General features: G+C 33.5%; 1 protein-coding gene and 1 long non-coding RNA gene across 2 annotated transcripts; one reads left to right on the plus strand and one right to left on the minus strand.

The window, feature by feature from the left end:
* Window positions 1-1,016: 1,016 nt before the first annotated feature.
* On the minus strand, window positions 1,017-2,532 carry LOC146939050 (uncharacterized). Its single transcript, XM_085752852.1, has 4 exons — window positions 2,274-2,532; window positions 2,061-2,182; window positions 1,710-1,954; window positions 1,017-1,265 (listed from the first exon to the last, which is right to left on the minus strand). Exons 1-4 carry the CDS (start codon window positions 2,401-2,403, stop codon window positions 1,256-1,258), a joined length of 507 nt encoding a protein of 168 aa, XP_085608978.1. The 5' UTR covers window positions 2,404-2,532; the 3' UTR covers window positions 1,017-1,255.
* Window positions 2,533-10,888: 8,356 nt separating this feature from the next.
* LOC146939051 (uncharacterized) lies at window positions 10,889-13,096 on the plus strand. The gene is made up of 2 exons (XR_015031534.1): window positions 10,889-11,627; window positions 12,008-13,096. It is a non-coding gene; the product is annotated as an uncharacterized LOC146939051 (long non-coding RNA).
* Window positions 13,097-13,327: the final 231 nt, after the last annotated feature.

Below are 13,327 nucleotides of genomic sequence, written 5' to 3' on the forward strand. Positions count from 1 at the left end.
TTGACATTAAAATTTTGTTGTCGAGTACGGTGTCGTTTAAATTAGAGATAGAGATAGGGGTCACATAAGGTGATACAGCTGTTTTCAAATTTCAGAAATATAAGGAATTTCATCAAGAAAATATCTTTAACAAAGAAAACTCACATGTTGTGTGGTTTTTCTTTTTAGGAAAAATTTAATAAGCTAAATAAATAATCAAAAAATAAACAACAAAAGTCTAAACATGCGCAGCAAGCAATGTTATCGATGGCAGAAAGCCAAAAATCCAACATACAGCCGGTGGTATATGTGCTGCCATATCCGACATATTGTGCCGTTGGTGCCGCCAACTATCACAAATTGGCCATGTCGGTTTTCCATAAATTTGCCAATGATATCCGCTAAGGCCAATATTCGACAACATGGATTTATTTTTCTTCTTCTCACTTGAATCCCCATTGGAACCATCACCTACAACCTCATATATGATCTTCAAAATCCATCAGCATTTGTAAATTCTGCAGACTTATCTATATCATGGAAAATCAAACAAGCACCATCACAATTCATTTTAGTGGTCAGGTAATCATACAACTCTCTCCTGTAACCAGATAGCTCCATCACCCGTTCCACAAACTTCTCGACATTGATGAACTCTACACTGGACAAGTCATGTGTAGTAGAAGCTTTAGCTGCTTCTACAATCTCATTTTTCTATCTTATGAAGTTAATCTATTAGTTAAGCATTTGATCTTGACTTTGGACAACAATAGCAATGAGTTATTATCCTCAATAAAGTTAGCAACTTCGCAAAACAAAAAATTATCATACTTTACAATCTTCTTTAGTTCAGGAAAATGCCATGAATACCATTCTCTGACTCATGGAGAATGAATCATGGTATCCTTATCAAGCTTATCAATATGGAGAATTGCTTGAATGACCATATTGTCGACGCTATTAACATTTGATTTCATCTCGACTCTGCTGTAATTTGGAGAGTTAGATAGACTGTGTAAATACTATAACATGGGGAATGCCAAAAACAACATAGGCTTAAATATTATTATCGAATCATATTCAAACAACTTCTCAATTACATAATTGATTCAACGATAAGTTCATAAATATTCTAAAAAGGTTTAAAACATTTATTCTAAAAGTTTTAATTTGATAAACTAAAAGCCCAGTGCTATCAATCCATATCCATCCACCAAAATGTTGCATAAACTATAACCTTGACAGGATAACAATGTTGCAGTTGCCCAAAACTGGTTTATCTCGGACTGCAAGTCACAACACAAAACATGAAAAGAAATACTTTCAGAGAGAAAGAAATTACAATGGGAAGGTATCCTCATGTGCAGAATAAAAAAAACAAAAACAAAAAGAGAAACAAGGAATGTAGAGAGACTGTCCAATACTTCTTCATATCAAAGACATACTAAAATAAGACCAAAGTTAAGATCAAATGAGAACACTTTAAAGGTGAGGCATGTATACACACAACAGTACTTATATGTGAACAAGTAGACGCGAAAGGTAAAAATATGCAATTATAGCTGAGAACGTCAATAGTAACAAAAATATACAAAATGGTGAAAAGGTATAGCTGAGAACCGAGTATATCATTCAATGCATATATCTCTCACAATGAAGATAAACATCAGTCTTATGCAACAAGTTTTATGTGTGGCATGTACATTGCATCAAAGATTAAATTTGTGCACCTCGGATGACCAAAGTTGCCTGTGGGACTGTTTTCATCAATGTACTTAAACAAGCCACCTAAATAACGGCGATAGTCAGGCATGACAAGATCTTTAGGAGGAAGGTCATTTTTTTTGGTGTTCATTGACTCATAGTTGTCCTCGAACACGAGGAACCAGAAGCATTCATCTTTCTTTGAGGAGTATGTTCTGCCATATTTCTTGGACCAAGCTTCGAACTTGTCCAAGAGGAATGCTTCACGGGCCTTGTATTCACAATGATTAGGCATGTCATGTTCACAACACAAGAAAAAGAGTGTTTGGCATAAAAATGCATTCAAATTTATACAAGTAAGGTAGTACTACTACTACCTTCTTGACTGCTTCCTTCTCCTTCTTGGCTGCTTCGTTCTCCTCTAATTTGTTGATCAATATGGATTCTTCCTTCGAATCTGGATTTGTTTCATGATAATTGTCTGTTGACAGTGATGATGCTGAGAGGGAAATAAAAGTCATAGTCATAGACATGCAAAGGAAAGGACAGTACAAAATTAATGAAACAAGTATGCTTCAAAATCTCTATACCTAAGTCACAAATTGATAGGACCACCCGGTTGTAGAGATTAACAATGCCATATCCTCCAGAAAACAAGGAAGAAAGGGATTTGCAGGCGTCACGGAAGAGATGAGATGAAACAAGCCTCAAGCGAATCATCGTATGTTTGTATTGTTGAAACAAACACGATTTCGGAAACGGAAACCCTAACCTGCGACAATTACTGAACAACAACAACAAAGACACCAATAGTTTTTGCTAGGGCAATGGGGCGGGGTGGAGACGGGTTTTACCTAGTCACATATACTTACTCGTTACTCTACCCATACCCAACGGGATGAGAAATCGAATCTCATCTCCGTCCCCGACGGGTTCGGGTATACCCGCCCCATCCTCATTCCTGTAGTGGATATTTTTTTTATAATAAAAGTATTTTTCAGCCCCGAGTGCAATGTTGTAATGCTTTATCGAAGATAGAGATGATGACGATCGATGGCTACGGTGATGGAGAAGAGAGAGGTCGAGAGTGTGAGATATGATGGGAGATAATAGAGAGCTATGGTAAGTGAGTGTCATCTGAAAGACTGAGACTCTGATTGTGTGAGTGAAATTTCAGCTTCTATATATAAAAAATAGGTAATAAATTGATTTTCTACATTCGGGACGGGTTTGAGTATGGGTTCGGGGTGGGTACCTATATCCCCGTTACCCGTCTCGTACCCGTGTTTTGAAATCGGGAAAAACCCATACCCATACCCAAACTCAGTCAAAGAGGTGAAAACTCGTCAAAATGGGTTTGGTTCGGGTGGGTACCCGCAGATATGGGTTTTGTTGCCACACCTAGTTCTTGCTTTTGCTAGTCAGGTGGGTGGGTTTATATTTATGTTTTTTTTTTTTAAAGAAGGTTTATATTTCTATACACAATATTGGGCTGGGTCGTTTTTTTTTAATAAATAAAAGTGACAGAAAATTGCTCTTTGCTCCCATTTTGCTCACATAAAACCCGAACTGACAGTTATAATTTCTCTATACTGCTTAACTTCTCGCATTATATCTTTGTATATTATGGACGCGAACGTGTACTTTGAATCAGAGTCTCTGATGGATCCCACGTAGAAAGAAAATCACTATAAATGAGTTGCAACGCCATCGGTGCATCTTAATTGGTTTTGGGATCTTATGCATGCTTATGCTTTATCCCCACTTGCCAACTACAAAGAGAGCTAACGATCCCAACATAGAACTGGTTCCACCACCCACTCATAGTGAGAGCACGAGTTACTAGGATGTTTCTCAAAATACTAGCACCACAAAGTAAAATGGATCATATCAACCAATTGTTGTCTTATCTGAAAATTAAGATCATTGTGTGTCATTAAGATAAACTGCATAACTAAATGTCAGATCAACATAAAACCTCACCTAATCATGTAAGCATCTCCACAATAAACCATAATCCCCTCAAATAGACAAGATAACTCCATTGGAAGGAGGCATTCAAACAGTTAGGGTGACCTTTACCCCACTATCTGAAAACCAATCAGAGGGAGAATCCAAACTTGCACCTAGTAACATACGCCCTTCCACCAAGGAGAGGCACAACTCAGGGTACACCACACCCACCCTGAACCAACAAAACCTAATTAATACCATAACAGACACTATCCCTCTAGATATTCGTGAAATTAGCTAGCAGCCTCCATCGCCACTTTCCAAGCAAGGCTAGATTGACAAGATGCAAATCCCTAACACATAGCCCACCTTTTAAATTAGGCATGCAAACATCCAACCACCGAACCATGAGATTGTGTTAACCCCCTTTAATCCTCCCCCATAAACCATCTTTAATGTTGCACAATACTCTTCCAGACCTTAACCAACATCTCGATGAAGGAGAGAAAGAAGATTGGGATCCAATTTGGCACCGACGCTCTATCCCTAGACTCACAAATCTATTACTACAACCAAGTACCCAACCTATTGGAAATAAGTTGGATCAAAAGTTATAAACTGTTTCTTGGTTCCTTGAGAGACATTGTTTTCCTAATAGGATACAATTAAGGAATAAAGGTCTTGATTGACATTCATCTACGGTTTGTTGTGATGCGAATCGGTTGACAACTTTTTTGCCAATGCGACCCCACATTCTTTTTATTTAAGGAGAGAAATGATATTTGAACATCCATTTTTTAACAACTTTTGTGACAACTCTCTCTCTCTCACTCATACTCTCATTGTACTTTTATTCTCTCTCTTCATTTTTCTCTCTCTATTGTTATTGTCCAATAAAAAGAGAGGAAAAAGGTTGTCACTAAAAGTTGTTGGAAATTGGATGTTAAAATATCATTCCTCTTTAAGGACGACCCCACATTCGGTGTTGGTGTAAATCAAATTTGCGTCATGCGAGGAAATATTATATATGATGCTGATTTTTTTGATAAATTATTTTATTTTTGAATGTTTCACAACGGCTTAAGCCATTCAGGAAACAGTTCACCACGTCTTGTATCGTGCCAATTTAATAGTATTAGCAAGTTGCTCGTCGTCCTTAGGTAGCAACAAAACAAAATTAAACTTAAGTGTAAGCTAAGTGAATGCCTCGTTTGAGTAGGTGGAAAAATTATTGTATGTGTTGTTGTGCTTGTCATGTATAATATTGGTTTGGATATGTACACAAATCATTTTCTTTTAAGACAAAATATTTAAGCGAGTTGGATCTCATAGTCGATCACTAAGAACAATGCAGAGCTCAAAGCTAAAGAGACACTTATCTACCGATAAAATTTTCATATCATCAATGGAATTTGAACTCGAATTTTTGAAAATATTAATTTGACCAACCATTGTGTACATCATTTATTCACTAATTATAAAGATACACACACATACATAACTTCTTTTTCCTTCTCATTTCTTCCATTCAAAATACATTTTTTGGTATATATAATGTAAGGTCAAATTTTGCAATGAGTACATTATATATTTATTTGAAAAATAATATATAATGTATATGATATATAACATTTCCAATTTTCTCATCCTTTTCGCCCTACACGACGACCTCTCCCGGTTGCCGGCCTGTTCCATGTAGGATCGTGCCCACGATTGGCAGTTGGTCCACCATAGTCGTCAAGATTTATTACCTTCAATGACCTCCCAACCATGCTTAAAGCCTCATGACCTGTGGTCGTGTGTATAATCACAAAATATATTATACTTACAAAAGATGTAAAACAGGATTGCATGGAGGTACATATATATAATCATAATCAAAGATCAATATTTTAATTAAGATTTCATATTTAGGAACATATATATAATGACATTTCATTGCAGCAATCCCATCAATACAAGTGGGATTCTCACTAAAGATATAGAAAATAGCGAAAGACACTACAAGAAACATTGCATTTTGCCAGTGGCAGAATCCCTGAGAAAAGGACAGAATCTCTGAGAAAATGGACGTTTGTGAGGTATTTTGTCAGGGGCGGAATCCTTGTCAAATCCCTTCATCGCAAACAATAAATGAGGGGTTTCACCCCTGAGAAAAAACGTGGGGTCAAACCCCTGGCAAACTGCGTCACTAAAGCCATGTCTTATTCCCTAGCAAAACCCCTGGCAGCTGAATTTAAAACATTAGCTACCTTGTTGGCTTAGTCTTTTAACAAACTCGATATTTGAATTTTTGAAAAGAAAAAAAAAAGGCTAAATTGTATTTTTGGTCCATTAACTATTTAGGTAGTATTGCTTTAGTCCCTTAATTAAAATTCGATTTATTTTGGTCCCTTAACTTTCTCTCCGTTACACATTTTGGTCATTTCCATTAGTTTTAATTCAAAAATGTTAGGGTTTCTTCATTTTCTTCTAGAATTTTTCTGGGATCTTTGTTGTTGAAGGTTGATGGAGATGATATGAAGATGAAAAAAAGGAGAAGAAGATGAAAAAACCCTAACGTTTTTTAATTAAAATTAACTGAAAGGACCAAAATGTGTAACGGAGAGAAAGTTAAGGGATCAAAATAAATCGAATTTTAATTAAGGGACCAAAGCGATACCACCTAAATAGTTAAGGGACCAAAAATGCAATTTAGCCAATAAAAAAAGATATGAAATGTCTACAATCAAAATTGTCCCAAAATCAAGACAATAAGACATGCACCGAATGGATTGGTGAACAATAAGTCATACGCTTCATCTTCATCAATCATCAGTCAAATAAATAGAAGAAAACCATTATTATTTTTAACAAGCACAAAACTTCTTGTATCATCCCAAAAGCGCATACAAATACCTACACAATTTGAAGGAATGAAATGAAATGAGACATTCAATTTACTCTTAGGCTCTTAGCGTGTTTGTACCAACTATATCCATATATGTGGTTTCCATTCCACTACCTTATACTAGTGGCACTCAAGCTTGTCTCTACGCCCAGTCATCTAAGACCTTCCTATTGCGCCTTAAAGAAAGTTTACATGAGTATTTTCCTACACATTGTCATTCCTACGTTCTAGATTCTCCAAAGGAGGATGCAAATTAAAATACTTGCTCATTTGGCTCTCATCAATGGAACTAGGGTAAGAATATCATGTGTTCTCTTCAAACTAGGTTTTAATGGGCGGGCTGGTGTTACTTTCTTCTTGAAAAGACTGCGTTCAAAGCCTTTATAGGCTAATGAAGTTGGGTCAAGAGAAACCACACCAGTGTGATGACACAACATCTTAACTCAATGTCTTAAAATTTTCGATTAAGTTGTAGAGTTTAACCTTGTTTGTGTGGTTGTTCTTAACCTAATATATGATGACTCCTCTTGCTCTCCTCACTATCCAACAACGTGAACTAGTTGGGTGTTATTAAAAAAGGTAATATATATTGAAAATTTAATTTTAATAATGAAGATGAGTAGTGGTTCTTTTTTTTGACAAAAATAAAGATGAGTAGTGCTAGCAACACTCTATTTTAAACACTCTCTAATACTCGTTTTCTTACTGGTTTAAATCATTACGGGTCTACACATTAAAAATAAAACCCACACAAAGTGGTGAGATATACATTGGTTTCATCCAATAAAAGAGTGAGTATCAAAAGAGTGTTCAAAAGTGAGTTTTGCTAACATTCATGTTATAAAGATTTATTTTAATCCATCGAAAAAACTCGGACTCAAAAATCAACTTTTAATCCATGACAACTTGGTCCTACCACCGTCGCAAAAGAGATAATTAGGTCTCTAACAATAGTTAAAAATAGACAATGTGGTTCCTATAACTTCAAAAGTCTATAAATAATTTGTTCTTCAATATTATTATTTTTTTATTCTTCTTTAGCATTCAAATAGTTAAAAATCAGCAATTCGAATATCACTACTTTGATATATAACATACTTCGGAAGCCTCTCATGGAAAATATGTTACATAGCAAAGATATGTATGATCTTGTTGAGGATGCAACCGCTAAACCCCATTGATATATTTGACAGTGACTCGAAGAAGATAACGAGAAAGACAATTGTTATAATCACACCATGGGTGGGTGGATTTGAGTTTATATCCTCAAGTACAAGATGAAACAGATGCCAAATAGAAAAGTTATTTGAGCCAAAATATCGTTCTTAAACAAGTGTGAGGTAAAATTATGTTCAAGGATAGAGTTAGAAGGGAGACCAACATAGGTTACGATAATCTCAAACTTTTTTTTAAAAAAAAAAACTACTTCTATGCTATAATATTTTTTTTGTATCAATATTTATTTTTTGTGAACTCTAAACGACATTGTATATTGACCTTTTCTTTTACTCAATATATCCAGTCTTTCTAAGTTTATAGGCTTAGTTGCATTAATCTTTAACTAAATATTTTTAAGACCTAAAAACAAAGTAGAGTTTTTTCTACAATTTATAGAAGAATTCTAATCTTTAACTGGAGTTCCAGTTTTTTATTCCTCAATGCAATTTCTCTTAGAAATATCGAATCAATGCCTGTAATTTTGTATGTGCACTCTCAACAAGTACCAACTATTCACTGGTGTTGTTTCACATTTCTTTCTGTGTTATTCAAAGATCGTTTTAGCCTCGTCATTCTTTGTCAAACCTTAAGGTACTTAACTTTCTTAAATCCTTAAAGTTTTCTTAAAATTTTGGATATCTATTAATTTTGAATATATATATATATATATATATATATATATATATATATATATATATATATATATATATTCTTATATAACTTGTATAAATCGTGCATTTGAAATTTATTTTTTCTTCACTAAATTATACTTTCAACTCGGTCCCCCTACACTGAACACCTAGCTCCGTCCTCGGACCATGTTGCTTAGAAAAGTAGAGGTTTATCACTTTATAGATGAGAGGAGTCATAAACTCAATGTTTTAAATTTTGGGTTAAAATGTAGTATCTAACTCGCTTATATGGTTGTTCTCGGACCAAAATTGGATGATCCTATGCACTATATTTCTATTGACCCAACTCAATTTTAACTTTTAAACATTTTTTAAATTAAAGATTCCAGGGTCCATATTAAAATACTTGCATGTTATAAGCTTTCATCACTTGGCAAATTGATATACTATATATGACTTGGAAAAGAGAGCTAGATGCATGGAATGCAGCAACACGAAGATAGTCCAGCTCTCGAGACAGCTTGAACTCGTAATAACAGCCTGTCTTCTGATATCATCTTGAATTAAACGTGATTACTATTACTATAATAATTCATAATAAACGTAAATATTAAGATTTTTTTTTTCAGTCTTGGTTTTGGATTCAACTTTTATTTTCCGCATCCAAAACTTCATACTGTATTGTTTAATTCATAAAATAAACACTCAAATCAATCCTTTTAATACACACAATTTCAAATTTAAAGATTGCTATAGTATTGTATGGATTGTTTAATAGAGGGAACTCGACCAAAATTGCAAAAGGAAATAAACAAACATGGGTTTTTTTTTTTTTTAACTCACTTTTTGGGCCAAGGACCGACAAATTCGAGGGGTTCAATCTCACCATCTATTTGTAGGGTCTCATTTAAAGACAGAGCAAAGTTCGGTATGAATTAGCTCAATTAAGAACACTCAAAGATCTCAAGCAAATACCGGAGAAAAATTTGTGTTCTTAATACGAATGTTATAAAAATAGAGTCGAACACCAGGAGACCTCCGAATCATGGTTCAACTATTTTAAATTGTTCAGGCAAAACCCTATTGAAATAACCAAATTGAAGATAGACTCGGTTAACACTTAACAGTTCAATCTATTGAACTGCTTTAGAAATTAATTAGGATTTGTATTTCTTTCAGATCATTTGAAAGGATAATTCAATGAGATCACTTTTCATTAAACTGACTAACATCTTGAACCATAAAACTAATCAAAATTTTCTTAAAATATAAAAATAAATATATTTTTGTAAAAGAAAAATATCAACGTAACTAATAAAGAAAAAGGTGTAAATGAAAAGGAAACTAACTTGAAAATATAATAGGGTTCCGAGCAGTAGCTGAGCATATTAGCAAGAAAAAGAAGAAGGAGAAGGTCAAGCCACTTCGTGCTTCAAAAGCCAATGCCATTTTATTTTCTATATCTCTCACCTTGCCTCTCTAATCTATATCCTATTATTATTATATATAGGTCAACTTAAGGCAATGTAGCTCTTACATTATAAGGGATGGAAAAACACTACCAAAAAAAAAGAATAAGGGATGGAAAAGGAAATGTGAAGGGATATATATGAGAAATATTTTTTATATGTAAAATTCATTGTTGGAATGATACATGAGAAATGTTTAAAGTGAAGAGATTTTATATATTACTTCGTCAAAGTTAAATTTACATAATTTCAGATAACATTTAAAACCTTCTATGAAAAAATAACATTTGAAACTAAGAATTTCAAATATCTTTCTTTATGCAATTATATAATGTAATTATCAAATAGGTCTTTTTAATCCTTTTTAAATGTATAAAACTTCATTCATATATGTTTTAAAAATTTCAAATTAAAAATTTATATTTAAGATCAATTTTTACGCATATTTATCGTAACACGTACATTATATATGCAAAGTTTGATAGAATTCCAATAAGACATCAGTTTATTCCAATCTTATACTCCCTCCGTTTCAAAATACATGTCCAATTTTTGCAATGTGCACTATTCACTTGACTTTGACCATATTTTTTTACTAATGTATAGATACAAATATTAGCATGTAAGATGTTGTTTGATTTGTCTCGACAAATATTTTCAAAATATTAAATTTTCATAATTTTTTACTTTGGATAATTAAAGATATTAACGGTCAAAATTGTGCATTGACATATGTGAAGTGGTTGACTTGGACATGTATTTTGAAACGGAGGGAGTAATATATAATGTATGTGTTATGATAAGTATGTGTAAATATTGAGCTTAAAAATTGTGAAGATGTAAAGTCACATTTAAGTTATGGTAATGGTCAACACCATAAAAGTTTTTTACTAAATAAAAGTGGTAAAGTTTTTACCTTATGAATTCTAAGGAAGAGATTAAGTTTCTCTTGAAACTATAAATAGAATAGTAACAATTGCTATATAAATAGAGCCTACTGTGTATTCATAATGTAATTAGCAAAGAGAGAAATATACAGAAAAAATACTTTAAATTTTCTCATCTTTATTTTAGTTGCATAATAATATTATGTTATTCTATATATTTGAAACAGAAATCCACCTGATTATATCCTTAATTGTGTTCGGATGTATTGTGTACGCGAAGTAAAACTCCCAAGAAAGAACAAAGCTAGATTCAAAGTCTAGAAAATGTATATTCTTGCGTTATGCTGACAACGTGAAGGAGGATCGTTTGTGGGATCCCACGCCTCATAAGCTTGTTGTTAGCAGAGATGCAATCTTTGCCGAAATTAAACTGCAAAGTGAGGAGAAAAATGACAACACTTCCAAATAAACTATTGTAGTGGAGATGGAAATAAAGTCTAGAGAAGATGATTCTGTTGAAGTAGAACCAGAAGAATAAGCACAAGATGAGTCCAATAATACTGACGTTTGGCGATCATTACATCAGATTATAACACCAGTCTGTCATTCAGACTATGTAATGACAACTCATGATGCATATTGTATTTTAACATAAGAAGGGGAGCCATCAACCTTTCAGGAGGCTGAAATAAGCCCATATGCTTCTATGTGGATGGAAGCAATGCATGAAGAAATGAAAGCCTTGCATAGAAACAAAACATGGGAACTTGTTTAACTTCAAAAGGATCGGAAAGCCATCGGGAACAAATGGGTATACAATATTAAACGAGATGATAATGATCAAGTAGAAAATATCGTGCAAGACTGGTGGTTAAAAGGTATGCTCAGAAATAAGGTATTGATTTCAATGAAATATTCTCCCCAATTGTTAAAATCACTACTACTAGAATAGTTCAGGTTATGTGTGCAATGTTTGATTTACATCTTCAACAATTAGATGTAAAAACTGTTTTTGTTCATGGATAGCTTGAACAAGAAATATATATGCTAAAACCATAAAGTTTGAAGAATAAGGAAAGGAAAACTTGGTTTGCAGGTTGACCAAATCTCTGTACGGTCTAAAATAGGTGCCCAAATGTTGGTACAAGATTTGATTCTTTCAAGTTAGCCTTAGATACAACAGACTTAATTCAGACCATTGTACATATTACGACAAGTTTAGTAATAATGATATTATCATTTTGTTGTTGTATGTGGATGACATGTTGGTTGTAGGCCCCAACAAAGATCAAGTCCAAGAATTGAAGGCACAATTGGCTAGGGAGTTCGATATGAAGGACTCTGGGCAAGAAAACAAGATTTTAGGGATGAAAATTTACCGAGATTGAATAGATAGGAAGATCTGGCTTTCTTAAATAAATTATATACAAAAAGTTTTCCGACACTTCAACATCAAGACTGTAAGCCAATATCTACCCCACTTCCTATCAATTATAAATTATCCTCAAGTATGAATCCTAGCAATGAAGCAGATAGGATGAAAATATCTCGAGTACCTTATGCATCAGCGGCGAGAAGCCTTATGTATGCGATGATATGTACAAGACCAGACATTGCACAAGCAGTGGGAGCAATTAGTTGATTTATGGCGGATCCTGGTAAAGAGCATTGGGATTGTGTTAAAAGAATCCTGAGATATATAAAAGGAACCTCAGATGTTGCATTATGTTTCAGATTGGAATTTATTGTCAAGGTGTTATGTTGATTCAGATTTTGCAGGTGATATTAATAAAAAGAATATCTACTATTGGTTATGTGTTCACACTTGTAGGAGGAGCAGTAAGTTGGTTGTCAAAATTACAAATTGACGTAGCTCTATTTTCTACAGAATATGAATATGTGGTAGTTACGCAAGCTTGCAAGGAAGCTAGTTGGATACAAAGGCTAATGGAAGAACTCGGGCACAATCAACAACTAATTGTTGTGTATTGTGACAGTCAAAGTGAATTGCACATTGCAAGGAATCTAGTCTTTCTTTTGAGAACAAAGCACATAGGTGTTCAATACCATTTTGTTCGAGAAGTGGTAGAGCATGGGAGTGTTGATACACAATAAATTCACACCAAAGACAATTTAGCAGATGTTATGACAAAGTCAATCAATGCTGAAAAATTTACATGATGTCGATCCTCCTATTACATGATGGAAAGTTCACAAAAGTGACTTTAAGTGGGAGATTGTGAAGATGTAAATTAACATTTTAGTTAAGGAAATGGTCAACACCATGAAAGCTTTTTTACTAAATAAAAGGAGGTAAAGTTTTTACCGTAGAAATTCTAAGGAAGAGAATAAGTTTATCTTGAACCTATAAATAAAATAGTAACAATTGCTATATAAATAGAGTCTATTGTGTACTCATAATGTAATCAGCAAAGAGAGAAATATACAGCAAAAATACATTAAATTTTCTCATCTTTATTTTAGTTGCATAATAATGTTATGTTATTAGATACTAGAATAACATAATATTATTACGCAACTACAGTAAAGATGACAAATTTAATATATTCTTGTTATATATTTCTTTCAATGTCG

This window comes from Medicago sativa, chromosome 3 (assembly GCF_051527215.1).
Source record: "Medicago sativa cultivar Bolivia chromosome 3, Bolivia_mono, whole genome shotgun sequence".
In the NCBI taxonomy this organism is placed as follows: domain Eukaryota; kingdom Viridiplantae; phylum Streptophyta; class Magnoliopsida; order Fabales; family Fabaceae; genus Medicago; species Medicago sativa.